The 27,576-nt window shown below is 35.8% G+C and overlaps 2 protein-coding genes across 3 annotated transcripts; both read left to right on the top strand.

Moving 5' to 3' along the window:
* The first annotated feature begins 247 nt into the window (after positions 1-247).
* On the top strand, positions 248-12,485 carry LOC136412616 (prostatic acid phosphatase-like). 2 transcript variants are annotated; one of them, XM_066395731.1, is made up of 4 exons: positions 248-498; positions 732-833; positions 10,571-10,771; positions 11,688-12,485. In XM_066395731.1, exons 1-4 carry the CDS (start codon positions 400-402, stop codon positions 12,444-12,446), a joined length of 1,161 nt encoding a protein of 386 aa, XP_066251828.1. In that variant the 5' UTR covers positions 248-399; the 3' UTR covers positions 12,447-12,485. The 2 variants fall into 2 exon arrangements, with proteins under 2 accessions (XP_066251828.1, XP_066251829.1); XM_066395732.1 differs by lacking the exon at positions 11,688-12,485 and adding an exon at positions 10,831-11,622 and having other exon boundaries at positions 338-498.
* A 5,806-nt stretch (positions 12,486-18,291) lies between these two features.
* On the top strand, positions 18,292-27,165 carry LOC136412735 (ovochymase-like). Its single transcript, XM_066395905.1, has 13 exons — positions 18,292-18,454; positions 18,509-18,720; positions 18,783-19,042; positions 20,105-20,218; positions 20,468-20,701; positions 20,794-20,938; positions 21,158-21,358; positions 21,408-21,587; positions 22,450-22,666; positions 22,724-22,935; positions 23,004-23,260; positions 25,305-25,418; positions 26,915-27,165. The coding sequence occupies exons 1-13, from the start codon at positions 18,353-18,355 to the stop codon at positions 27,163-27,165; spliced, it is 2,499 nt and encodes an 832-aa protein (XP_066252002.1). The 5' UTR covers positions 18,292-18,352.
* Positions 27,166-27,576: the final 411 nt, after the last annotated feature.

The following is a 27,576-nucleotide window of genomic DNA, read 5'->3' as shown; positions in this document are numbered from 1 at the left end:
GGTCTCAATCATTCAATGAGAGAAGGAGATAAATCTAGCGAGGAAAGGGAGTTTTACACCCTTTACCTACGTTAAAAGAGCAACTGGATATAATTAGGAGCACTGGTTAGACAATTATCTCTTTTATCTAAACGTGAGATTCGTTTACAGGAGGAGAGAATTGAGACACTTAGTGATCCTGATAATTACACACAAAGTATCATTTTCTTAAATACATAACACATCATTAAAAGGTTTCAAAATTTTTCAAATCACCTAATTAAGACCTTACCACGTCACAGTAGTCACCTTTATCTAATCGACTGGCACTTCAACAATTTTTGCAATATTTGAACTCACCATTTATTGTTTCGTAGCATCAATTTTCCACACTTTCCGTCTATAAGCAGAGTGTACGCAATGGGCAGTTTTATGGATGTTTTGATATTGGTTGTGGTTGCAGGTTTGGCTTGGGCCAGTCCTGTCAGAGATGATGACGAGCTAAAAGCGGTGGTTGTGGTAAGATTCTTTATGCTATCGTTATGTAACACAGGTGGATATGCTGGAAGCAAATATCTATATCTACATAGTTATGTGCAAATATGGTGGAATTTAGATTTTCACTGCGTATAAGTAAGGAGTTATCTAAGAAATGTAGTGGTTATGAACAAAAGCAGCCTTGTACGTGCTATTTGTTGACGATTAGGCTTCGATTAGGATATGAAATAATATGGGGATTATGTTGTTTCTAGCTCTTCAGGCATGGTGACCGAACGCCATTAAGTTCCTGGCCCAATGACGAATACTTTGGAAACGAGACCCTTTTTCCCGAAGGCACTGGACAACTTATCAATGTAAGTAACTTAAGCACCGCTTTGAGCTCACGGGAAATGTCGCAAGAATCTTCGATGAAAAACATATTATAATTCGCTATATTTCCTCGTTCACATCAAATTTCATGGCGATTTGAAATATTTCTTTCCATTTATGGTTGTTCGGAAAGTAATTTCGTTTTTTTATGTGAAAATGAATGACAGTTTTCGTATAATAAACAAATGCTTTATTAAATTATATATTGGCCGTTCTGGTCCAACACCTTTTGCCATCTTTCTGGTAGTAGCATAATTCCACGCTCATAAAATTTTTTGTCTTTGCTGGCAAAAAACTGATCGAGGTGGTTTTTGACCTCATCATTTGAGATGAAAGTTTTACCGTCTAAAAAATTTTGGAGTGACCGGAACAAATAATAATCCGATGGTGCCAGGTCTGGAGAATATGGTGGGTGTGGCATTGTGTCCCATTCAAGCTGTAAAAGCTTTTGGCGAGTGACCAAACTTGTGTGAGGTCTCGCGTTGTCTTGGTGAAACACTACACCTTTTCTGTTGATTAGTTCGGGTCTTTTCTGTTGAAGTGCATCCTTCAGTTTGTCCAGCTGCTGGCAGTAGACTTCCGAATTAATCGTTGTGTTATCCGGTAAAAGCTCAAAAAAAACGATTCCTTTAAAATCCCACCAAACAGACAGCATCACCTTTTTTTGGTGAATATCGGCTTTGGAAATGGTTTGAGTCGATTCATCTTTTTTGCTCCATGACCTCTTGCGTTTGACGTTGTTGTATACAACCCATTTTTCGTCCCCAGTAATGATGCGCTTCAAAAACGGATCATTTTTGTCACGTTTGAGAAGCGAATCGCAGACGTCAATGCGGCGACACAGATTTCTCTCTGTGAGAACATGGGGAACCCATATATCGAGCTTCGAGGATAATCCCAGGCCTTTCAAGTGGTCATAAACTGTTGAATTCGATAAATTTAACTTCAATCCGATCTCACGTGTTGTTATTCGACGGTTCGCATCAACTAATGCCTTTATGGCGTCTTTATCAGCTTCAACCGGCCTTCCCGAACGTGGTGCATCTTCGACATCAAAATTGCCAGATCGAAATTTAGAGAACCAGTTCTGACACTGGCGTACTGTCAACACACCTTCTCCATACACATCGGTCAATTTCTTTCTGGCTTGAACAGCATTTTTACCCTTTCTGTAGTAAAACAGTAGGATATGTCGAAAATGCTGCTTATCGCTCTCCATATTTAAAAGGGCACCAACCAAAAACTACTGCGTAGAATTAATTGAAATGTTTCACACACAAGCCTTGTTATATGAGCTCTCAAAGCATATAAAAATTATATGGCTTAAGTGTGAGGTTAAGTGCAAAAAAATACCATTAAATCCTCTGTCGGGAAAAAACGAAATTACTTTCCGAACAACCTAATATAATACTAATTCATTCATTCATATTTGATAATTAACATTGAAAGTCCTGCTAAACAGAAAAAAAAGCATGAGATACACGATTCTTAAGACTCATCAAAAACATATCCATGGAACCATTGACTTTAGTCATATGTCGTTGTTTAGGTCCATAAACATTGGTTTATTTTTTTAAATGTTGTTTTCGTCACTAGTAGCGCAAAATAACCGGTTTTTTTAAATTGATACATGGGCCAAGTGTCAATTAATGGTCTTTCAAAACTACACTCAATGTTGTATTAAGACTCAAAATCTATCGATTAGTTTTTTAGAAACACAGATATAAATTTAATAAAAAATGCAATATAAACTCAGTTAAATAGTACGTAAATAATGAAAAAACACGTTAATTGATAGGATAGGATAGGAAATTGGTTTGTTTTCCATTTTGTGCTTACAAATAAGTCTTTGTTAAATAAAAACAAAACAAAAATAAATAAAAGTAATCAAAGACTCTTTGTGAGCAGAAAACAGACCAATTTCTTATCAACAAACACAAGTTTTTTCATTGTTTACGTACTATTTAACTGGGTTCGTATTACATTTTTCACCAAATTCATACCTGTTTTTCTCAAAAAGTAAGCGGTAGATATTGAAACGCAACACACCATTGAATGCAGTTTTGAAAGACCTTTAATTTGATATGTCGTTCGACCCATGTTTCAATTTTAAAAAATTGTCCGTTTTGTGCTGCCGGTGACGTAAGCAACATAAAAAATAAACAAATGTCAAAAGATAGTGTCCTACTTAATGACCCTTTTGAATTTTCCAAAAAATTATTTTTTGTTAAAAAGTTACCGGGGGGGAGTGGGAATTTAAAGCCGTGCGATGTAGTAGTATTCCTAACGGGTTGATTATTAAACCGTCAACTACCCCTCCGAACCCGCTCTGATGGCATCGTCCTTGTGGTAATATCAAGCACCAAAACCAACAATATTTCCATTATTCTTCTTTCTTCTCGTCATTATTATTTTTATTCGTCTTTCAAATGCATAGTCGTTTTTGTTCCAATGCCCACAATCACAGGCTGTGGTCAACAGATTGGATCCCATTGTCAAAATGTCGCATATTCTGAGTGATGAAAGGAAAAAATAAATTGGTGGCGCGCTTGGATTAGTGTCTCATTTATCAAAAAGGGGAGACAAGACTGGAAAAATACTGCTACGCCCGGAAGCACTCTTCTAGGTGGCTGATAATTCCACTGCAAAGACATTTTCATTTACTGGTGGTTCTACGTTCTCAAGAAGGGTGCCTCTTTCTCGTTGACTGTCTTCAGTATCAGCCACATGTTCATAGCACCCGCTATAAATTAAATTCCTTGGCCTCGGCAATGGCTTATTCCAATTTTACAATTTTTCGCTATGCATCCAGTTATTCCTTGCGTTGCATGTCAAACTACATTTGTTTCTTATTCAACCGAGCTTAAATCGTATGCGCTTCAAAAATCAGTCGCATTGCATCTAAATCTCGGCTCGATTTCGAAGATTTTCTACTGTAGTGATGATCAGTATTCAATAAATCGCATTTGGTTTAATTGACAGGTTAACTCTGATTACTTCAGGTTAGGCCTGTCCAGGGCGTTCTCAGCAGGATTGAACGCCCCAATTCTTCAAAAGAGCTGTATTATTTGGTTTCAGTCTTTGAGCTTAATCATGTTGATTTCGAATATATAGAATTCCCTACTCATCGTGTGTAAGAAGATCAAAGCTCCTTGATTCCGCGCCTATTGTTTGGGGAAAAACACTTAGAGATAATTTTCAGTATGCATAAAAAGTAACACTTACTTCTGCTTCAGATTTCCACTTCACATGTGGAGTATCCACTGCTCCAACGAGGTATTTGCTTCATTTAAGTGGAGTATCTCGTTCAGTGCTTTCAATGCCGCATGTGGGTAATTCACCACAGGAACAAAGCATTTCCTTCAGCTAAGTGGAGTATTTACTATATAGCAGACACAGGTCCAACGGTTGCTGAAGCATTAGCCTCGGAAAATGTCGCAGAAGAATCCATAAAAAATTGCGTATTTCAGTAATGTCTTAACATAGAGCAACTAAATTTTGATTTAGTAACATCTTCAGTTGGTAGAAACTTAAAGTAACTGAAAGCTCAAGAAGGGATGGCTTAGGGGTGTGGTCCCGCTTACAATTCCATGTATTTTTAATCCGAATTTAAACACGCGTGGTGCTATTTTCGGCACTAGTTGCACAATATACCGTTCCTACTACAAAGTAATCAAAAGTTATGTCTCAAACATGATGATCGCCAGAATGAACCTGATGAATCTATGTTATCAAGGTGAAAATGTTCTTCAAACTCCATATTTACACTAGTTCTATAAATTCAGTTATATCACAGCTAATGTTCGCTTTTCTTCGAAATATCTGTCTAGCCATGGGCTTTTTCAAAAACTACACAGCGCATACAACTATATTTAAAGGTTCATAATTTCACATGCCTCTAGTGACCATAACAAAACTCACTCTGTATAAAGCGTCCCCAAGAAGGGGATGCACTCGAAGAGAGTTTTTATATTTTTTCTGATTCTAGATAAATACATTCGTGTAAATAAATTTTACATTTAGACGGCCACCTGCACTTTCTCTCTCCCTCTCCCTCTCCCCCTTCTGTCTCTCCTTCTCTCTTTCCCTCCTCTCTCTTTTTCTCTTTCGCTCGCTCGCCCCCTTTCGCGAGAGAGAGAAAGAGAGAGTGAGAGATGTTATAGCATGGTTTTCAACTTTAATTTGGGCACACTGTATAGAATTGTAAACATACCATGATTTCGGTAGAATCGACAGATACAAAAGCAAATAAGACTGAAATGATCAAAAATGCAACGAATAATCTATTTCACATTTTCCCCTTTGGTAAATTACTGGAAAACGCATTCCAGAAAAACTGATTTGGTTATATTTTGAACATCATCCTCATAGTCATAGTAGTCAATTTCTGTGTGTTCAGACTTCTATGAACACGATTTGATATTAACTTCTTTCTTTATAAAATTTATATTTTCGACCTGCCATGCATAAAATGTTTCGTTACATTTGAATATGACAAAATCGGTACCTTTCTTCCAAGTTCTGCACCCTCTGAATATTTCAAATAATTTACGAAATCATCGTCGCTGTCCCTATTTACAATTTTTGCTTTATTCGACTGCTTTGCGTTCGTCTAAGTTATGCCAGAGGTTCTTAGCAAAGGCGATTCAGGGATTGGAGTCGGAATATGAATATATTAATTTCTTTGTTATTTATCGTTAATATCACGTGGAGAGGATTTTGTGTAGTTTTTGCTAGCACCACCTCCATTTGTTCCTTTTTCAATAGCTACAGGACTATTGCCCACACGTCGTTGCTTTCCCAGGAATTGTTTTACGGATAAATCAATTTCTTACGAATGTAAATTTTCAATCGGGGATAATAATCGTAAGACTTCTGCACGATTTAACAGATGTATTTCGGCCTTTATAAACCCTATTACTAACTATAGCTAGTCCCACCCTGAGATAGATGGCGGTGAAAGTCGCCCCAAAATGCACCCTCTAACAGTGAGGGATAGGAGTTTTAGAAAAGTACGATAATGCAGGAATTTTAATAAGATAATTAGGATCGATATTTATTTTGCGGAAAAAGATTGCAGAAACCTTCCAGCAATGGAGTTTTGTAGTCACTATGGAAAAAGCTTTGTTAATAAGGAATTCATTCTGGTAGCTCTCCTCTCAAGCAGGAGGTACAGAGCCTCCATAAATGTTTGATCACCACGTGACTTTCAAGGTTAAATTTTATTTTTCTTAAGTTGTCATTATGAACTTTGGTGACGTAACTAATTTTTTTGAAAATTGAGGTTGGTTGTCATGGTGATGTGTAGAAGCTTGATGCATATAATTTAAGGTTATGTGACAGTTCGTTGCTAACGCGTTTTCTGCGATTTTCGATTTTCTTCTTGCAATTTCCGCCCACCTATCGGAAAAAGCTTTTTTAGAAGCTAAAGTAGTGTATTGTTCAGTTAGAGCTGAAGCCAAAAATGGTTTTCATACAAAATATCCAACAATAATATGTAACAACCTTAAAGACACAATTTTATAAACAAGGATTGTCATCTGATTTTATTTCCAGAAACTGAACAACGCTGCCAATCAGTGTATATTTGGTTGTCTATATTTTTGGTCACGTGGTGGTTAAACATTTATGAAAGCTCTGTATAGAGGCTCTCCTCGCCTAATTCTACTGTCCAGTTAACACGCTATAGTTAATGACCAGGTCTAATCCTCAAAATTTTGTTAAAAAGCTAACGGTTAACTGTTAACCTAAGCGTTAACGGTTAGTAAAAACAATGTTAACAGAGGAAAATTAGCATGCATCTTTTATAATATCCCAGCATTGTCTTTAGCATGCATTAACGCTAACATCAACATCGTAATGATTCACCTTCGCACCTTACCCTGCTTATTTAACAACACCTAATGGGGAAAATATAATGAGATACATGGCATATAAATAGCAAGTAGAGACAATATAAATTATTTATCCGAGTTTCGCACGATTGTTATGCAAATCATTTTCAAATAACAGCAGTCAGCGTTGGTGGCCATACTTGGCACAGGTACCTTATGCGGCAATACAAATACCATATTCTAAATTTCACATGGTTGCTCTAGAATTTAAACGACGATCTGTGAAATGCAAGTGTTCTGAAATACGAACCCTACTACGTCAGACAATGGTATAGGGAATGATCATTGCAAAACAAAATTCATGAAATTCCACATTAACTATATTGATTAGATTGAATTGATGAAATCGAGAGATATTCAACGAAGCCTAAGTACCATGTAATGCTCAATCATTGCAATATTATCATTTATTCTACAATCTCCATTTTCGAACGGTGATTAATCTTTGTCTTCTCGCGTCAAAAAACTTACGCGAATTCCCGCAGAGGGTACATTTGTACCCCAGCTCTAAACGAACAAATTATGCATTCCGGATGTTTTTCCTTCAATTATATGTGGTCAGAAATGCAGTGCAACTCGGATAAAGACGATTAATAAAACATTTTATTTACTTATGTACATTTTCATTTGTATGTATTATCGCGATCACCGAACGAACGGTCAGCGTATCTTTCTCCGCTGAATACGTCCGTCTGTTGGCCCCCAGACCGTAAAATCTCCAAATATCGTCCTATTTATTAAGCTATTCGAAGCAAATTTAGAGCTCAAATCTATATTTCTTTTTCACTAATAATTTGGAATACCCTCAAAATAGTGGTACCGCGACCTACCAACTTGGATTCAAGCAGGACAATGCACCCACTTTTCATCCTAACTAATAACATACAAACAACGCATCTCATGGACAATAAGTATGGTGCATTAAAAAAATGTTTTAAAATATTTAAGTACCTCTGAGTTTCATTTATTAATTTACAAAAACAAATTTCAAATTTTCAAAAAACACCAATTTCTTGATCATTTCTTTCTTATGCTGCATTTTTAAAGAAATTGCTCTAATATGGCAACCAATTAAAAATTTTTTTAATGTGTTTTTCTTCTAAATTAAGGCTTCATCAAATGGCGTAAAAAAAATTATGGATTGCTACTTAAAAAAGTATAGCTTTATGCTGCCCAGAGAAAACGGAACACCTTGTATAAACAAAAATATCATTAAATCATACAGCTTTCCAATATAAATGAGTACTGTGCTAAACATTTTATATTGATATTTATACAAAGACACCAGGAACCGAGGCCGGAGTAATGGCGAACCCTATACAGGGTGAGTTTTTAAGTGTGTCACGTAAATATCTCTGAAGTTATGAGTTTTAGAAAAAAAAAGTTTCAAATAAAAAAGGGATTATATGAAAGGGGAAAACTTTTGGCATCATCACTGTTTCGATTCAAGGTTATCTTCAGGCTCTAATCAAGGTCAACTTTGTTTTTTCAAATGGAAACCCCACATTTTTTTAACAGATTCTAATTTGTTGTTCAAAACAAACATGTTTTTACTTGAAACATTTTTTTATTCATTTGACAGTTTTGGCACAAATTGACATTTTTAAAGAATTTTGTTCTAACGAAAATACTTGTATCGATACATTCAAGAGAAGAAATTAAAAAAAAACATAATTTTTAAACAATTCAATCAAATAAGTGTTCAAAATGATGTCCTTCTACTTGAATGCATTTAGCGATTCTCATTTTAAATGAATGTTGGATATTCCAATATGTTTCTGGTCGAATGTTACGGCAAGCTACTCTTATTCTTTCTTTCATGTTTTCTGCAGTTGTTGGCACTTCAGCGTAGACAATTTCTTTTAAGTACCCCCAAAGAAAGAAATCTGGAGATGTTAAGTCTGGTGAACGTTCTGGCCGGTTAACATAACCACCACGACCGATCCACTTTTGGGGAAACATTTCATCCAATTTTTCCTGAACAACTATTGCATAATGAGCTGGGCACCCATCATGTTGATACCACATGGTGATTCGTCGATTTAGATTTGCTTCTTCCAGAAGTATTGGCAAGTCATGTGTTAAAAAATCGAGATACTTTGCAGCATTAAGATTTCCATCGATAAAAAAAGGGCCAATTAAATGTTCTCCTACAATGCCACACCAAACATTTACAGTCCATGGACGCTGGTTTTCCACCTCTCGCAACCAATAGGGATTTTCAACAGCCCAGTAATGCATGTTATGTCTATTAACTTACCCATGGTTTCTGAATCCAGACTCGTCCGAAAACAACACATTCGAGAAAAAATCATCATTTTGTCTGATTTTTCTTTGATCCCAAGTACAAAAGGTAACTCGGTTTTGAAAATCGTCACCATGTAGTTCTTGATGATGAGAGAAGTGGTAAGGATGAAACTTATGATTTTTTAAAATTTTACAAACACTACTTTGTGAAATACCAGACTCTTCAGCCAGCTGGCGAGTACTTACATGAGGATCAAGTGCAATGGCAGCTAAAATATCAATTTGATTGTCTTCATTTCTAACGAGAGTCTTTGAGCGAGCTCTTTTTTGTGTTTCGACACTTCCTGTTGTTCGAAATAAACTCACAATTTTATTGACAAAAGTCAACGACGGAAGTACGTTTTGTGGGAAACGCTCGGCATGACGCTGCACCGTTGCAGTAGAACTTTTACCTGATTCGCCATAAGCAAAAATAATTTCTATTTTTTCGTCTTTTGAAAATCGCACTGCCATTTTACAATATTTACTATTCTAAAACTGAATTGAAACTGTAAGCGAGTAGGACTGTGGGTCCTACTTCTTTACAAATTGATAAAACATCTATTTATTACGTTTTTTTTTATTTTTTCTTTATTCGATCAGAAACATATTGGAATATCCAACATTCATTTAAAATGAGAATCGCTAAATGCATTCAAGTAGAAGGACATCATTTTGAACACTTCTTTGATTGAATTGTTTAAAAATTATGTTTTTTTTTTAAATTTCTTCTCTTGAATGTATCAATACAAGTATTTTCGTTAGAACAAAATTCTTTAAAAATGTCAATTTGTGCCAAAACTGTCAAGTGAATAAAAAAATGTTTCAAGTAAAAACATGTTTGTTTTGAACAACAAATCAGAATCTGTTAAAAAAATGTGGGGCTTCCATTTGAAAAAACAAAGTTGACCTTGATTAGAGCCTGAAGATGACCTTGAATCGAAACAGTGATGATGCCAAAAGTTTTCCCCTTTCATATAATCCCTTTTTTATTTGAAACTTTTTTTTCTAAAACTCATAACTTCAGAGATATTTACGTGACACACTTAAAAAACTCACCCTGTATATATAGTAATTCCGGGGTTCCCACGTGTTTTTCCCAAGGTCTTCTACATGTAAATTTTTAGTTCGCGTGCGGTTTGGAATTTAAACGCTTTTACAAATAAATGACATGTGTAAGGTTCTGTTTGGCATGTAGTTTACCAATGCAAACAAATCATTTTGGCAAAAATTACCAGCGAAAGGCCAAAGCAAAGGACGGGTAGTGTCCCGCGCAAAAAGCCGATCGGTAACCGATTATCTTATCTGATCCTTGAGCGAATATCTTAAAAATGCACAAACACTCAAATCACGAAATCACTCAAAACAATCTGTAACAAACAAAATTTCCAGATCCCGTGCATATTAGTTCAAGGTCAATATCTGTCATGTCCTAATTGTGTTTTGCGATGTAAAAACTACAAAGTCCACAAATATCGAAATTCGGGTGTTTAACCTTGCGGTTCTGTGTATAACTAATATATTTTCTTTGTTATATCCAGTCGGGCAAAGAGCGCCACTACGAACTAGGCCAGTGGTTCCGCGAACGCTACGATGGGTTCCTCCCCAAAAAATACCATCACGACTACATCTACGTGCAGTCCACTGATGTGGACCGAACTTTGCAATCAGCTGCCTCCAACTTAGCAGGTCTTTTCCCGCCCGAAGATGAGCAAGTCTGGAACCGAAATCTTCTCTGGCAGGTACCTAGGCTCAGACCACGTTAGTCTCAGTGTCAATGTATGGTACTGTCCTTTTCCAGCCGGTACCAATCCACACGGTTCCACAAAGCAATGACGCGGTATTGGCAACAAGCGTTCCTTGCGACAAACATTCCTCATTGCGTAACGAACTTATGAATTCTGAAGAGTTCCAAAAAATAAACGAGGAACTTGCTCCGCTTTTCAAAAATATCTCAGAATTAGCCGGTTACTCTACAGTCGATATCACCACTTTTGCCGAAATTCACTCCACTATTGCCATATACAGGGAGTTCAACTTGACGTTGGAAGACTGGACTGATACATACTGGGAGCAAATCTTCAGGGTCGCAGCACTGGACTTCCAGCTGGATACCTACACTCAAGATCTGGCTAGACTCAAAGTGGGCCCCTTTTTCGACTTTCTGATCAGTCATCTGAAATCTCTTAAGAGTGGTGCCTTGGTGCCTCAAAGGCACATCAGAGGACCGAAATACCAACACATAAAATTGGAAGATGCAGGCGCTGAGAAGTTCCTAATGCTAAGTGCTCATGACAGTACTGTTAGCGATCGTCTTAATGCCATGGGAGTGTATGATAATGCCGCTCCCGAGTTTGCTTCCACGCTCATTTGGGAATTGAAGAATGGAAGTAATGGAACCTACGTTAACATGTACTTCAAGAACAGCACTCAATTCATTGAGCTCACCCTTCCAGGGTGCACTTTCGATTGTGGCTTTGACGACTATGTTAAGCTTCTAGAGCCAATAACTGTCTCTCTGAGCCAATGGGCTGAAGAATGTAAAAACTAGCTTAATTTAGCCTGCGCAAATAAATTGTATTTTGTTTAAGAATAGTTTTATTGTGTGGAAAATAAAAATATTACCATGACAAATGCACAACATTGTTGTCTTTGCAGGCAATCCCCATTCATACCGCTCCACAGGATGAAGACCAAATTCTAATCGCTGAAGGGCCATGTGCTAAATATGACAAACTTCTGGCAGACCTCATGAGCTCTGATCAATTCAGGCAATGGAATACTGATCTCCATGAAGTATATGTGAACCTCTCGCAGCTGACTGGTTATACTGTGGAAGAAATGGACATTGGCACCTTGGCGGCTCTATTTACAACCATCGACATCTACAAAGGAATGAATTTCACTCTACCTAGTTGGACTGAAGAGTACTGGCCTTTGATTAAGAATTGGGCTGCCAGAAAGTTCCAATGGCCCACCTACACACAGCAACTAGCAAGACTCAAAACTGGGCCTTTTTTTGACTACCTTTTCAGTTATTTCGATTCAGTTAAGGAGAATACCTTACTCCCAGCTAGGAATGTCAGAGGGCCGAGGCATCAACTAATCGCAATCCCATCTAGTCCGGCTCCTAGATTTTTAATGTTGAGTGCCCATGACACTACCATCAGTGACCGAACTAATGCCATGGGTGTCTATCCCAACGCCGTGCCTGAATTTGCATCCACTGTGATTTGGGAACTGAAACAAGGACAAAGTGGGCACTACGTTAATATGTATTTCAAGAATAGTACCGGTGTGAGTCAGCTAACGATGCCTGGCTGCAGTTTCAATTGCCTCTTGGATGAGTACCGAGCGCTTTTGGATTCTATTGTTGTGAATATGGATCTGTGGACTCAGGAGTGTAACGATGTATGATAGCAAATTTAATGCTTTTCCTCTGGTTTAAATAAAGAAATTCTTAATTCAACCTCGGTCATTTTAAGAACTTCTTGCCCGGGTTCCTAAAGCACTTTGCTGGTTAATTTCAATTTCATTTTCAATTGCAATATGAAATTTTTTCGTACACAGTGAAAGATACGAGAATGATGCAAGTGATCAAAATGTTAAAGAAATGAAGAAAGAATCTAAATATGAAGTCAGAATTCATATTAAAAAAAAGTTTCTGAAAAAAGTTAAGAAGCAAAAAATGGCACGTGACTTAGGAAAACATAAAATCCTGCAAATGGAAACCAACGATTTTGACATTTTCTTGTAGAGACTCTTAAAAAACATAAGGATGTGAAATTTTACTAAGATATCTTTAAGCAAACGAAAGAAAATAACATTTTTTTCATCTAAAAGTGTCACCCTTTATATCAGAAATGGTGCTTTTTATCTTACCAAACACTACCACCCCCTGAAATATCTACATAACGATGTGTTACACTCTGTATAAACATAAAAATACATAAATAAATTCTTGATTCGTGCGTCAGAAATACAAGAAAAATCCAAGAAGACTCTTTAAATGTTACCACAAGAGTTCTTCTCTGTTACCAGTTTTTCGTGTTTCTCATCGCGCGTCCAGATATTTAAGTACCATCAGTAGTATATTGTAGTACCTAGTAGCAAATGTAAGATAAAATATTCCCTGCCGACAACTCGAATTGATGCATGCCATCAGAACCTTTTTTGAGAATGATCAAAGCCCGACAACATGAATATCTTTCTTTTAGATTTATAGAAACATTAATGAAATATTTGAATATTTAAAGTAGTTAGTGAATCATAACGCAATGTGAGTCACATTTCATAGTGCAAAGTGGTAGAAATAAATCCTCATTTTACCAAATTTCCAATTTCTCTCTTTGAACACTAAATTAATTCATTGATTCAACGTTCCAAGTTCTCATCTCCCCTGTTAATGCAATATAAACCTGTATAAACATGATATTTCCCCCCGAGCGCCAGGACTATTTTCAAAAGTGGAGTAACTCCCAAGAGAAGCATGAATCTCCAAAGTGTTATAATATTTTGTTCTTCACTATGATTATGCATATCAGGACAGAAAGTTAGTCCAGACCAACTCACTACCACCTTGGCAAGTACTGATGTGAGTTGTGCGTTTACAATTTCAAAATTGAATTCAAATTCCAAGCTTTATACGTTTAGGAGATCCCTACAAACTAGTCTCCTCCGCGATTCATATTCAACAAGGATGAAACTCCTCTCCTTTCAATGCGTATTGTTGGAGGAGACGAGGCCACCCTTAATGAATACCCTTTTCAAGTGGCTTTGTACATATACAAAGATAGTTCCACGTATTTTTGTGGCGGCAGCTTGATAACCAATGAATTTATAATGACCACTGCCCATTGCGTGAAAGGGTACGTTTTTTCATTTTATTATTATTTCATTCGTCAAGTAATTAAAGTTGATAATTTCTAGGGCGACAAACTTCACAGCAATTTTTGGTAGTCACGATTTGAACGCTATAGAAGATAACAGAGTGGCCTATACCACTTCAACGTACTTCATTCATGAAGGTTGAAACTCAAGTACCCTTCAGAATGATATCTCCCTAATGCAATTACCGGAAAAAGTCACTTTGAATATTATAGCTATAATAGTACGGTAACTATTGCTTCCGGGACTGATACTTATAGTGGTCTCACTAGTAGGATTCTGGATTGGAGGAAGACGTCTCTAGATATATGTATATGGTATAGTATGGTGGGTATGATGACATTTTTTCTTCGCAATTTTCATGTTGCAAAAGTTTAATAAACAAATTGAAATTATTAACGGGTTAGTAGGAAAAAGGATGTGGAATTGGTTCTACTAGGTAGGGTTCTCTTAGGTGGTACAATAGCCCCATTTACAAAATATTTCCCATCTTAAAAGGCGACGTTGGTAATTTTACCAACAAGATAATTTTAACAGGAATGGTTAATTTCTGCATTTCTATGAAAATTGCCTCCTTGGCAAAGCTACCCAGCAGTTGATATATTGCCCTTGGTGGCACAAATTATTCTCTATGAATGGCAAAGACAAGATTTTTTTTTGTGTGGGTTATAACTACGTATTAACTACGTAGCAATTACGATTTGACCGTATTATCAAATTGAAATGGATTCTATACATTTCGCATCAGTTATAGAATAATATTGTTTCAAACACACGATAATGGTAGTGAGAGAGGCATAAAATTTTGAAATAGAGTAATATATGAAATATCTCGGGAAGAGGATATCCAGCATAAAAATCTCAAAAAACGGTAAAAGCTACAGACTCGGTTGCCCACCTGTAGAGTTCATAGGTTTATTCAGATTGCTGTCTCAATACGTCTATTCAGCATAAAAGATCATCTCGGTTCTAATTACTACGAACAAAAAGTTCCTTACCTTGAATTTTTCCATTGAAGTAAACATTCCAAGCTACTATATCTATCGTCATTATGATATCCTTTCATATCCATTTTTATATTTATATAACTATCATCATAACTCAATCTAACTTCCTAATTATTCCTTTTAACATTCCTAATATATTGCAAGATTAAAAGCTTTTCTGCTTAATTATTGTGACAATTGTTCTCCGAAATGATTCAACTTCAACGTTATAAAGTAAATCTATTTTTATTACTATTTAGTTTCGATATCAGATAACTCAAAGCCAGAGAACCGTAGCGTCACCAACAGTTTTAGTCCCCCAGAAAAACTTGGGAATATGTACAATTTGCATCTCATAATCTAATTTATATTTGGTGGGTTTGTTTTTTTACACATTTTTTTGGTTTTGGTAATTTTTCCAGTACATAATTAAGAAAATGCCCTAAATTCATGATATTTAAAAATTATGTGATTCTTATTTTATTATTTTGAAAAGCCATTTATCTTAAAATTATTGTTGTCTTTAATTAGCATAACATGTTACGTTACACATTTTCCACCACTCGCATCACACTCAAGAACACAAATTTATTATTGTTTTTGCTACATTAAATGCTCGAAATGTCCGCCATTTGAGTCCATGCATGCTCCACTCCGGATATGCCTTGTTGAACTCTTTTGAATGAGGTTTAAAATTCGTTCTTCGGCTTCAGAACCAACTTCTCGTCCTTTATACGTAGGAACAACGCTACCTGTATCCAGAAGCCTTCGGGAAACGTGCACAAATGTTTGTCAAGCTGGAGGTTTTCTTTCTGGATAACGATTACCGTAAATGCGCCCAGTTTCTTCCGAATTTTGTGACGCCTCTCCATAAATCAAAAGCACGCCACGATACTCGCGTAAAGAACTTAGGTGTTGTTAATAAGTCGGAATAAAATCACTTAAAGCTCGCCCAAATTCACTTTGCCGATGATCTGTCGCGTGTACTGACAGAAGATGCATTCAACGTGAACGAAATCACATTAAAATGTTGTATGGAAGGATATACAGTCCGTGACAAATTTGAAAAATAAGGGTGGTTCCTTCCCGATGGTCCCTAATGGGATCCACATGCCCACGGTGCCAGGCGTCTTTGCCCAGGATCATATGTCACATAAAATGGGATAAAGTGCAGATGACCGCAGCATAATGCAGATGGTTACATAGCTCATGTACTATTAGAGGTACTAGTTCTACCTGTTTACTGCGCATTCCAATGCCTTATCGCTTCATTTGCAAAGTGGGCGAGCCACCCTACGAAGGGCCATAAAAAACAATGAAAACCAAAATAAACTCCGTTTCCTCGGTCACGTTCGGTGCGGCGTTGCCGCTTACGTCTATTTTTACCGCTTAAGCTATTAATTAATTTTCAATTGCTTTTAGCAATGTTATTATTGAATAATTTTCAGTTTTTTTGTTACATGTCTAACAATCAACATGTGTCGATTACATTTTCCACGTTTTATTCAAATTTTAAAGCTTATCATAACTTTTCGGTCACTAACTTTGACATTTTCTTTTTAAACTATTAGATTTTCGGTCCCTGTTGTAAGGAATTTTTTTGTTCAAAATGATGTTCTTAATCATTGGTTAAATTTACGAAAATTATTTCACTAACACCCTGTATATTTAATGCTACGCAAACTTATCCACGACGACTTGCACGCAGCAAAATAAAGTTTGTTTCATAACGCTCTTTGCCAATAATTTTTTCTTTAATGACACCAAACATAATAATCAAGAAGGGTTAGATCTGGCAGGCCATTCTATCGAACATTTGCTATGGCTGACCCTGGAAAAATGTCATCGAAAATTGTCCAACAGGCAAAAAATAATAAAATGGACTTCCATTTTGCTCTGAATGTACATCCAAAACTTCCTGTTGCAAAATTAAAGTCCTTCGTTGAGTTTCATTGTAGGTACTTATTGAACAAAAACCAAATTTATGGGATCAAAGCTTTATTACGACTGACTAAAAGGAAAAAACAAAAAGGCGTTGGGCAAAAATAAATGTAAGCAGACCATCGATTAGCATAGCGATGACCCAGCAATCATGCAAGGTTGCCGCCAACCTTGCAGTTCATTGAGAAAAATAAGATTACGAGTAGAGCCTTATCGGTCGGCGTCAGCACAAATTTCAAATATAATATCGATTATAATCCTAATACCGGTTTCCTTTATCATAGGCATGGTTTTCTTTCTTCCTTTTTTTCAACAATAAGAGAATCACTGGTGGTGTCTAGCATTTCCGGCCAAATGGTGCCATTAATAAAATATGACCTGAAAATCGTTTGTATCACTTAATACTGCATCTAGACACTACGTTTTTCCAAATAAATTGGCACACAAACAGGTATTGCAGAAGAGAATCAGCCATCTGCAGATTGGAGGTCACTGTAGATTATGGACTTTTAATCGGCCGAGGGTTTAGTCGATGCAGCAGGAAGTGATTAAATCAGAAATAAGATTTTAAGGATGCTACCAGTAAAAGAGATGGCCGCATTGGGCTGCATTCACGAAACGTTCCAAAGAGCCGCGAAACATCCAAATGAGCCGATCACGAGGTCGACGGACTATGGACTCGAGGGATATCATCCCGCACAAGAGGGGAAGACACCAGCTATTGGACAATACATGACCAGGAAATGGATCTATCCAGGACTAGGAAGAAAAGACTCTTGACAAATCCGCCTGGATTAAGGAAATTAATTCGCACAAATTTAGGTATGACCTATCTGCGACAAACTAGCGTTAACGAGCTCTGGTGGTAATCCCAGGGCCTTGCTGAGGCCGAGCCACTTTTCCCACCAACGCCAACAGACAATCCTTTTCCTGGAATAATAAAGAAAAAACCCAAATAGCTTTTCTGGTATTTTCATTTCGTTATTCCTAACCGAAAACCTGCAAGGAAAGTAATTGACGACGCAGGCACAGTTCGGGAGGAGAGAATGCCTCGAAATCCTGGTTTTGCGCGAAAAAGCCCATCTAAAAAAGAATATATAGGGTGCTCCAGTACATAAATCGAAATTTTATATCATAGCTCTTTGGTATTTTCAAATTCTGATTATTAATAATCAAAAGAGTAATTTTCAATTTTTGGAATAAACACAAGGTGGGTCAAAAGAAAGGAGTTCTCAGGCGTGATGGGAACACCCTGTACCTTTTGGATAGAAAAAAAATTACCTAAAATATTCGTTTCCGCGAATGATGCTATAGAGATTTTAGTGATTGTGAAGACCATAAATACAGAAATTACTAAAAACAGTGCCATAAATTAATAATTAAATGATATTTGATTAGATAATTAACTCTTTATACATTTATTCCAAATATGCACTCGATAAAAACAATCTTGGTAGAAAAATCAATTCACTGAATTCGCATCCCGCGCCTGAAACTTTTCGCACTAAAATGGATTTAAATTTTTGTTTATTAATTATAAGTATTTGTCTCAAATCAACACGTGGACAACAAATTGATGTGAAAGAATTTTCTAGCAGCCTGAACACCAATGTAAGTCTAAATAGTTCAGCAAGATTTAAAAGTTGCTGGAGGAGAGATTTGCAGGAAGTCCTAACGAACAGCGCCCCCTTACAATTAAAGTTTATGAAAGATAGGACTGAGCTAAATACACGGATTATCGGGGGAGACGTTGCAACCCCCCACGAATACCCATTTCAGGTGGCCCTCTACATCTACGTCTATTCTGCTATATATTTTTGCGGTGGTTCTTTGATAACTCCCGAATGGGTACTGACTGCAGCTCATTGTACTGAAAGGTACGTTTTTACATTAATCCGAGATGGTTTTCTTTTATCATTGAAATTGAAATCATTCTTAGCGCAACTAACATTACAGTAGTGCTAGGATCACATAATATATCAGCGGAAACAGAGACCAGTAGAGTCGTTTACCACACAGCAACATACATTGTACATGAAAATTGGAACTTGACTACTTTACAAAATGATATTTCCTTAATCAAACTACCTCAGAATGTCACTTTAAATGATTACATCGACATCGTTCCGATAGCTGGTGGTACCAATTTGTACACTGGATCAACAAGTACTATTTTAGGATGGGGATTGACAATTGCAGGTAGGTATACACATTTAATGTATCTACCTATGCAAATCATGTTTACTAGATGTTTAAGGAGCGACATGGGTTATATGCACATACAGGGTTGTTCAAAAATAACAAGTCACGTTTTCCATACCGTTAAAAAAGCTGAAATAGTGTAGGGGTTTGCAGTTCCTTTGGCATGTGTCCGTAATGTTGCCAACCCCATCTGTCCATCTTCTCCACCTTGTTCCAAATAATACTTTGGATCGAACTTTAAGAGCAATAACAGGAACTCATTCACTAGACGCCAATTTATACACGTCTAAATTCCATGGGTTAAGCATTAATTTTACGTTTAATTGGGATTGTCTTTATTTGAACCACTTTTGAAATTGAGTTTTGCGAGCTTAGCTTTAGATAGGAACTTTTAGATAATTCGAGGCTTGTGAGGTTGCTTACTTCTTGGTGGAGTGAATACAAAATTGGTGAAAAATTAGCCGAGTTCGGTGTAAAGCTTCGACAGCCTGAAGTCAACTCTTGTCTCCTTCTTTGCCATCATTTAGCATAAAGTACCGTTTTTCGGTTTAATGGAAAAATATGAACCCTGCATCGATGTCATTTACCTCAATTGAAATCCTGGAAGGCTGCAGTCCCCCAATCGGACCTAGCCGGCCAAGACCGCCGATCAGATTTCGTTCTGTCCTCTTTTTTTCTTCCTAGGGACTTCAACAATATATTATAATAGATATTTACTTCAATTTAGGACTGTATACATATATACATATCTATTGCCTAAATACGAAAAGTACATGTTTAGTGTCGTCATTTTTAATGTCGAAGATTTTTGTTCTACGACGTGGTGGACGTTCCGCCGTTCGAAAACTATCATCAATTTTTCCCAGTACTGTCCTGCATTTATTAAACCGAATTCTGACCCTCGTGTTATTCAGTGGCATACTTATGGCAATTACTAATTTCATGCATTTTTATGCTAGATTTTGGTCTGATTATTAATTTCTGGTAATACGGATCTGATTTGCATTGAGGTCAATTCTTTAGACGCGCATTATAGTAAAATTACATTATTTATTACAGGGAGTTTGTCTAGTGTTCTGCGATATGTGAATACACCAGTTATATCCAACGATGAGTGCACTTCTTATGATGCATATTCGAGATACATAGTGGATCATCATCTTTGTACTTCAGGTACGTTTTAATAAATAATAAAAAGGCCTTCTAAAAATACGGAAAAAATATCAGGTCTGTTTTTTTTTAATTATACACGAATATTACACGATACTTTTAATTACAAGTGCAGGAATATTACAACTAATGGACATTTTTAGGCCTTTACAAGTATTATAAATTTGTCAAAGAATATTATTTCCTCGGTCACCGTACAAGCAGAATATAATATAGTTTTATGCTCCATGTGTGATAACAATTCTGTTGTAGGTAATGGAACAGTTGGATCTTGCAATGGAGATTCGGGGGGACCAATACTCATCAATGGTACCCAAGTAGGTCTTGTGTCATTCGGTGTTACTAACTGTAGTGCAGGATATCCCTCCGTCAACACTAGACTTACAGAATTCTATACTTGGATTAATGAAACAATCTCCAACACAGGAGCAAGCCACAAAATAAAATGTGGAATTTATCCGTTATTCATTATAGTTGGCTATTTTAGTGCTATTTTAGTATGATAAATAGGTTTATTATTTCGAATTATTTCTAATAAAAAAACCACAATAAAATATATTTCAACTTATTCTATCCAGTGAGAAAATTTGGGGGACGTGGTGAAATTGCCATAAAAATGGCATCAAAATGGCACATTAAACCGCAGACAGCAAGCAATTTTTTACTCTTTTTGAATACACATACATGGTGTTACAGGTCGTCTGATCAGAACTTCATAAACAGGTAAAAAAAACACATTTGACTTTAAACTAATTCCACTGCTTGTAGATGCTTAACTCACGATCATTCATGGATGTAACAAACTTATTAAAAGCACATATGGAAATGTCTATTTTGGCTTTTGATATTTGATTTATTTTAACATTATCTTTATTAACCTGAATTAACCTCAGCTTATGAAACTGCCAAAATTGGCAAAAAGGTGAAACTCTGCGCTTGCAGAGAAAAAATTCGAGAAACGCACAATAATTTTTCTTATTTGGAAGAAGAGGTCCTTCTCGCATACATCTTCCATTGGCTCTTATGGAATGACTTTGTTCTCCTGATCAAATGTATTTGTCCCAAACTTCCAGCTGACGATTCGGACCTCAGATACTATAAAGGAAAATTGGGTAAAATATACGAAAAAACAAAGATTCCTAAGTAATTTCGCTTTTACTTTTTCACATTAGTTTTTCTGTATTTTCTGTAGAAGAGGCCGCTTTCTGGCATGTTGTTACGACGGAAAAGTTATCGTTCCGGGCAGGTCCAGTTTTTCCCTCATAAAGCCAGCTAGAATTGTACGTTACTCCGCAACCATGCCAAACATAAGGCTGAGAATATATTCCTATACGATTGGTTGCTCTCCTATAGACGTTCAAAATTTATATATGTGAAATAAATTTTAAATTTGAGAAAAAATGGTAGATCCATCTTACAGAAAAATCATAATTTCAACTTCTGACTCTCGCTTAATTAGCATCCTTGATCGAAAATATGTTACTTTTCTTAGTAGATACACAATATAAATATTTCACTACTCTCGTGTTATTTATTACGTGGATATGTAAATTTTATAGCGCTTTTCGAAAGAGCTTGTTATTAGAGGGAAAAAATCTCTATTGACATTTTTGAGTGTTAAAGAATTACAATGGATAAAAAATATAATAAATATGACACAAAAAGTGATTCAATATAAAACAAAAAGAAGCTACGATGCAAGATTTCTGTTGTCATAATAGAACACCCTGTATGGTATTATTTTATTAAACGGCTTATTCACGATTTTAGAAATATGTACATGTACTTAAGGATTTGTGGCTCTGTTTCCAGTCATAATCACTGAAATGAATTACTTGCAACTGTGTTATATAAGTAAATGAGCGAAATTAAGGTGTTCGCTTAAACTCCCTTCGCTCGTCCTGCGCATTACCCCTTGTTACACAACGCAATGCATTTCCTCACTAATTACAAAAAGTCTATGTACCCTGTGTAGACATTTTTAAACGAGCCATATAATATTTAAAATGCTAGACATGCCATAAAAAAGCTATATTAGCAATTAGGATTAGTGGGATTCAAAAATGGAAGATATTTATCATTAAATTGACAAAATACATAAGACCCTAAGACACTTACTATCATGAACAAATGCAATCTCTCTCGAGACTTAGCATAGAAAATCAGTTATTGTAGTTGATTATTATTATGAATACAATAAATAATTATTATATATCTGTATAATGGCTATATAGTATAGCTATATATAAAAGCTACAATATGCGGATAATTCAACAGCCCAATAAATTCAGCTACTCCGTGAATCAATCATTCAATGAGTTATCGGCGACAAAAGCTTTTGTAATTGACATGGATTTTAAAGTAATATTACTGATGGCTAGTGTTTGTCTTAACGCAATCCATGGACAACGAATTGATATAGATGAATTCTCTAATAGTCTCGGGACCACCGTAAGTTTAGCTACTTAGATACTCAAGAGTTGGCAAATGAGAAGGAAACATTTTCAGGAAATCCCCATACGAGAACCTCCCTCTGAATTTAAATTCATGAAAGATAGAACTCAATCAGTTAAACGCATCATTGGTGGAGACGTAGCAACCCAACACGAGTATCCATTTCAAGCGGCTCTATACATTTACGTCTACATTACTCAATACTTCTGCGGTGGTTCTTTAGTAGCTCCTAACTGGGTACTGACAGCCGCTCATTGCACACAATGGTATGTGATTCATTTAACCTGAACTTTTCATATCAGTGTCATGATATCAATCAATCTGGCCTTTTTAGGGCAACTAACATCACAGTAGTACTAGGAGCGCATGATCTATCAAAAGAAGAGGACAGCAGAATAGTTTACGCTACAACAAAATATGTAATTCATGAGAATTGGAATTCAATGACGTTTCAAAATGATGTGTCCTTGGTAAGGCTCCCTGAGAAAGTCACCCTGAGTAACTATATTGACATAGTTCCTGTAGCTGCTGGAACTAATTTGTACACTGGACAAACGAGTGTAACTTTGGGATGGGGCTTGACGATTGCAGGTATCCAGGTGTATACAGGGTGACATTATCATAGAAATATTTCAGGGGGTAATAGCACCCTGTAAACTAATTAAATACGTGCTAATAAACCCATGGTCAAAAACGCTCCATTTTCGATATCTAGGGCGGCGAAGTTGCACATTTTCTCTGATATTTTGCGTTTTATCATGCAAACAATGAATTAAATTTTTGAAACTTTGCACACCTATTTTCTGACCCTCTACAACAAAAAGTCAAAATCGTCGATAGTTATATACAGGATATTACGTTTCTTAGGTCATGTACTATTTTATGCTTTGTATATTTGCTTTGAAATACCCTATGTGAATTCTGATACCAAATTTAAAATCCTTCTTCGATTCTTTAGCTTTTTGGCCCCTTGCAGTATTTTCGTACCTTTCACCGTTTTTGTAGAATTTGCAAAAATATATATCGAGGCAAATTAAGGATGTAAAGGAAGTAAGGCAAAAAAGTAATCATCCGGCTCAGTTATCAACTATATGAAGCAATTTGTAGCATTTAATCTAATTTCTTAAAATACAAATGAATCTAAACACAAACAAAATTATGAAAACTATTGAAAATGTTCTTTAAAAAATGTGAAATTTTGCCACCTTGTCCTAAAAAATTTGCGTCATAGTCATAGTCTACCGTAATATTGTTAGAATTTAATGGCAATGAAGTTGTTTACCATATATCGACTTACTCAAGATCATCTTCATGCAATATTAAAACTATTCGATTTTAAGAAAATTTTATTAGAGACCTATTTCGAGGTAATTTTACATGTACGTTTTACTACTTTCTGCATAGAAGCTACACGTACTTTGTTTCTTTCAGTTCATATTAAGATAATCATCGTATGATGTCAATCAGTATTGAGGAAACTTCAGAGCCAATCCAAATTTAAATTATCGATAATCAAACATTAGTCTTTTAGCTTTTTATTGTTGGGCAATAAATGAATAAAAATAAGCTTTAATTTAGAGATTAAAACCAGACTCTTCAATATTACTTACATGTACGTATTTTCCTAAATATTTTTTTAGCTCAACATCTCTTCTTTGCTAGAATTAAAGATGCTTTACTGCTACTTTTCTTGTTCGCCACTATCTTATACATTTTCACAGCAATTCGGGAAACATTAAAAACCATTTCCAAACTTCGATGACATACTAAACAACTATGCACAAATAATCTAGACAATTTGTTCAGGTTAATTCAGGTTAGTTTATTCATTCTTCGTCAGTGCTTTGAGCTTGAGCAACTTCAACTATGGACTTTTTATCTTTTTCGGATTATGCAGTTTCTTAATTCGTGATTCTTTTCTCCTCTTGCGGATGCGCTATACTATCCCCACATGTTCTTATAATATCTTTTTCGAATCGAAGATAAGGACACAAATGAAGAGACTCAGAAAATGATCAGTTCGGCTATGCAAAAGGAACAGATCTAGGAAAAAAGCTTGAACTTGAAAAATGGCTCTATAAGATTAAAGTACGCGTTCTAAACTAGTTAATTCAGTGGTTCCAATTGCTTACAAGAACCGAAGATTCGTGTAAGGTGCCATTGGAAATTGCAAGAGAAGGGTGATTTATGATTGAAATTGCTGAAACCGCTAATGAAAAAGTTACCTCTACACAGTTTTGTGGTATGGGACAAAAGGTCAAAAATTGCCTTAAATTTTTGACAAATCTTGAACCACTAATAGTATGGAATAAAACTAATGATACATACTATGAATAGTTGATTTGATTTTTTTTTAACTACTGATGAGTAAAATGTTATTTAGAGCATTGCCACTAAAACTCTTCTTATAAATAATCAGATTTAAGTCACGAGTTTTATTCAAAATAGTGGTGTTTCTATCTCTGTGGTCTACTAAATAAGCACTGACCATACCGCGATACATTGCACCCCACTTGATGGCCATTTGATTGAATAGATTAACCGTGATGAAAACCTTCTGATGTCATGATCAATGCTCTGATCTTTGCTTGGCAGAGGAGTTTCTATATAAATCAGTATTAGTTGTATATTGTAGGGTATTACTCAACTGAACTGAGATACGTCGACGCACCAGTCATCTCCAACAACGAGTGCAAGTCTTATGAAGATTATGCAAATTATATAGTGGATCATCATCTTTGCACCTCAGGTATGATCGGTATGAAAAATAAATATAAATTATGAGAGCATACACTATTTATAGACAATTTCTAATTCTCTCAGATTATTAATAATTTTGAATTATTAATTAGCTTAATTATCAATTAAGACTTTACTAAAATGCAGCCTAGAACATGCAAAAATTATAAAATGGTAAACAAGCCATGGTGATCACACTCCTCGGTCCATAAATTCAGCTAATTCTCGAGAATATTACATATACTTCCGCAACACGATTCCAAAAACGCTATGTAACTACTATTAATAGTATTATACAAGGTCGTTTTTATCTACACATTTCGAAACGGTCGATTATTTTGAAACTGCACGAAACATCATACTATTACATATCAAGGTCTTACTGTATCTTATAAGTTGTAAAACTGAGGCATCCTGGAAATTCATATAACCGCAACAGCTACCGTTTCTCTTATTTCAAATAGAACTCCCTGTATAATTAGCTATTTTTAGATTATATATCGAATTCTAATAATATTCCATGTAGTATGTCATATGCCTTATTGAAGAATTTCAGAAATATTTACGTCCAAATTATGGGTTGCAGATGTTGGGGGAATGACGACGAAACCACTCGATTTCTTCGTTAATCATGCAAGGCCCAACAAAATTTTAAAAAACACACATTTGGCTATGGAATTGCTACAAAAAATATTATTAGAATTCATACTTAGGCAATATGATACAGGGTGTTCTATATATGTAGAGCACGAGAGTTAGTGTCTGTAACCGTTTTCAGGGACACCCTATGTTTTCAAAAATGCCTCGGTTTTAAATGTTATATAACATCGTACATCTTTTGAATGTAACATTTCACTTGGTCTCGTATGATTTTCGTAATAATTGACCGCTTCAGTATATAAAATCGAGCCTTCCTTATATATAATATCGTTATGTGATTGACAGCATTGGATTGTATAACTGTAACGTTCACTGCTTTCCGTCAAAGTTACAACTATACAACGCTAACATCGGATGCCAAGTAGTTATAAAAGGTAACCCAGTTGTCATGGTTCACTGTTGCTAGCTCCTGAACTGTTAGAATACAGGTCGGGGAAATAAGATAAAAATTAATAAATTTAGAGACAAAAATTCGAAAAAATTGGTGTTACCAAATTTCGTGTGGTATGCGAAATATTTAAAAAACGTAAAAATTTGTTAAAACAGTTTTTTCAAAATATGTTCAAAACTGGCGGTTTTATAAAAAAAATGAAGGCGAAACAACCGCTTTGACAGATTTTGATTGTTCCTCAAGCCAAATGAAATTTGACAACACTGCTTTCAAAACTTAGTTTACCATTAAATTTCGCAGCTTTTGTTGTCTGATTTGACCAACCTTCAGACTAACAGCTTCTGAGACAGCAATAGTGAACCATGATAATTGGACCGCCACATAGAAGGTGGTAACATTAATGCATCATAATACTAGATTTGTACCTACCGTAACCATATAATAATTTGTTTCAGGTGAGGGAACCGTTGGATCTTGCAATGGAGACTCGGGGGGACCAATACTCGTCAATGGTACCCAAATAGGTCTTGTGTCATTCGGTGTTACTAACTGTAGTGCAGGATATCCCTCCGTCAACACTAGACTTACAGAATTCTATACTTGGATTAATGAAACAATCTCCAACACAGGAGTAAGTTACAAAATAGAATGTGGAATTTATCCGTTATTTGTTATATTCAGCATTATAAACGTCATTTTAGTTTGATAAATAAATTTATTACTTAAAATTATTTCTAATGAAAGTATCCAAGGCAAAAACACCCTTCTAGTGGATAGTTTCATTTTTCCGACGACAAACTTTTCAGTTTGCTAACTTTAAATTGGGATATTTAGTCACGTTTAGCCCCGCCACATAGGACCGCCTTCTACTACAGATATGGAGACCTACCCAAAACAAATTACCTTTAGATGGTTTATTAGCTGGAAACCAGCTTGTATTATTAGAATACTCCTCTTTACCGCACAAATGTTTAGATTTCCAGAGACTTTGTCATTTCGAAAGTTTTTGGGATTTTTGCTTTCAAATCTTGACAATTTGGTACATTGCTTAAAAACTATTGGACATATCTGCATGTCTGGAATAATTGCCAACCAACATCCTAGGGTTACAACTGAA

This window comes from Euwallacea similis, chromosome 12 (assembly GCF_039881205.1).
Source record: "Euwallacea similis isolate ESF13 chromosome 12, ESF131.1, whole genome shotgun sequence".
Lineage (NCBI taxonomy): Eukaryota > Metazoa > Arthropoda > Insecta > Coleoptera > Curculionidae > Euwallacea > Euwallacea similis.
Note: the sequence above shows the minus strand (reverse complement) of the source record. Positions and strands in the feature narration are given on the sequence as shown.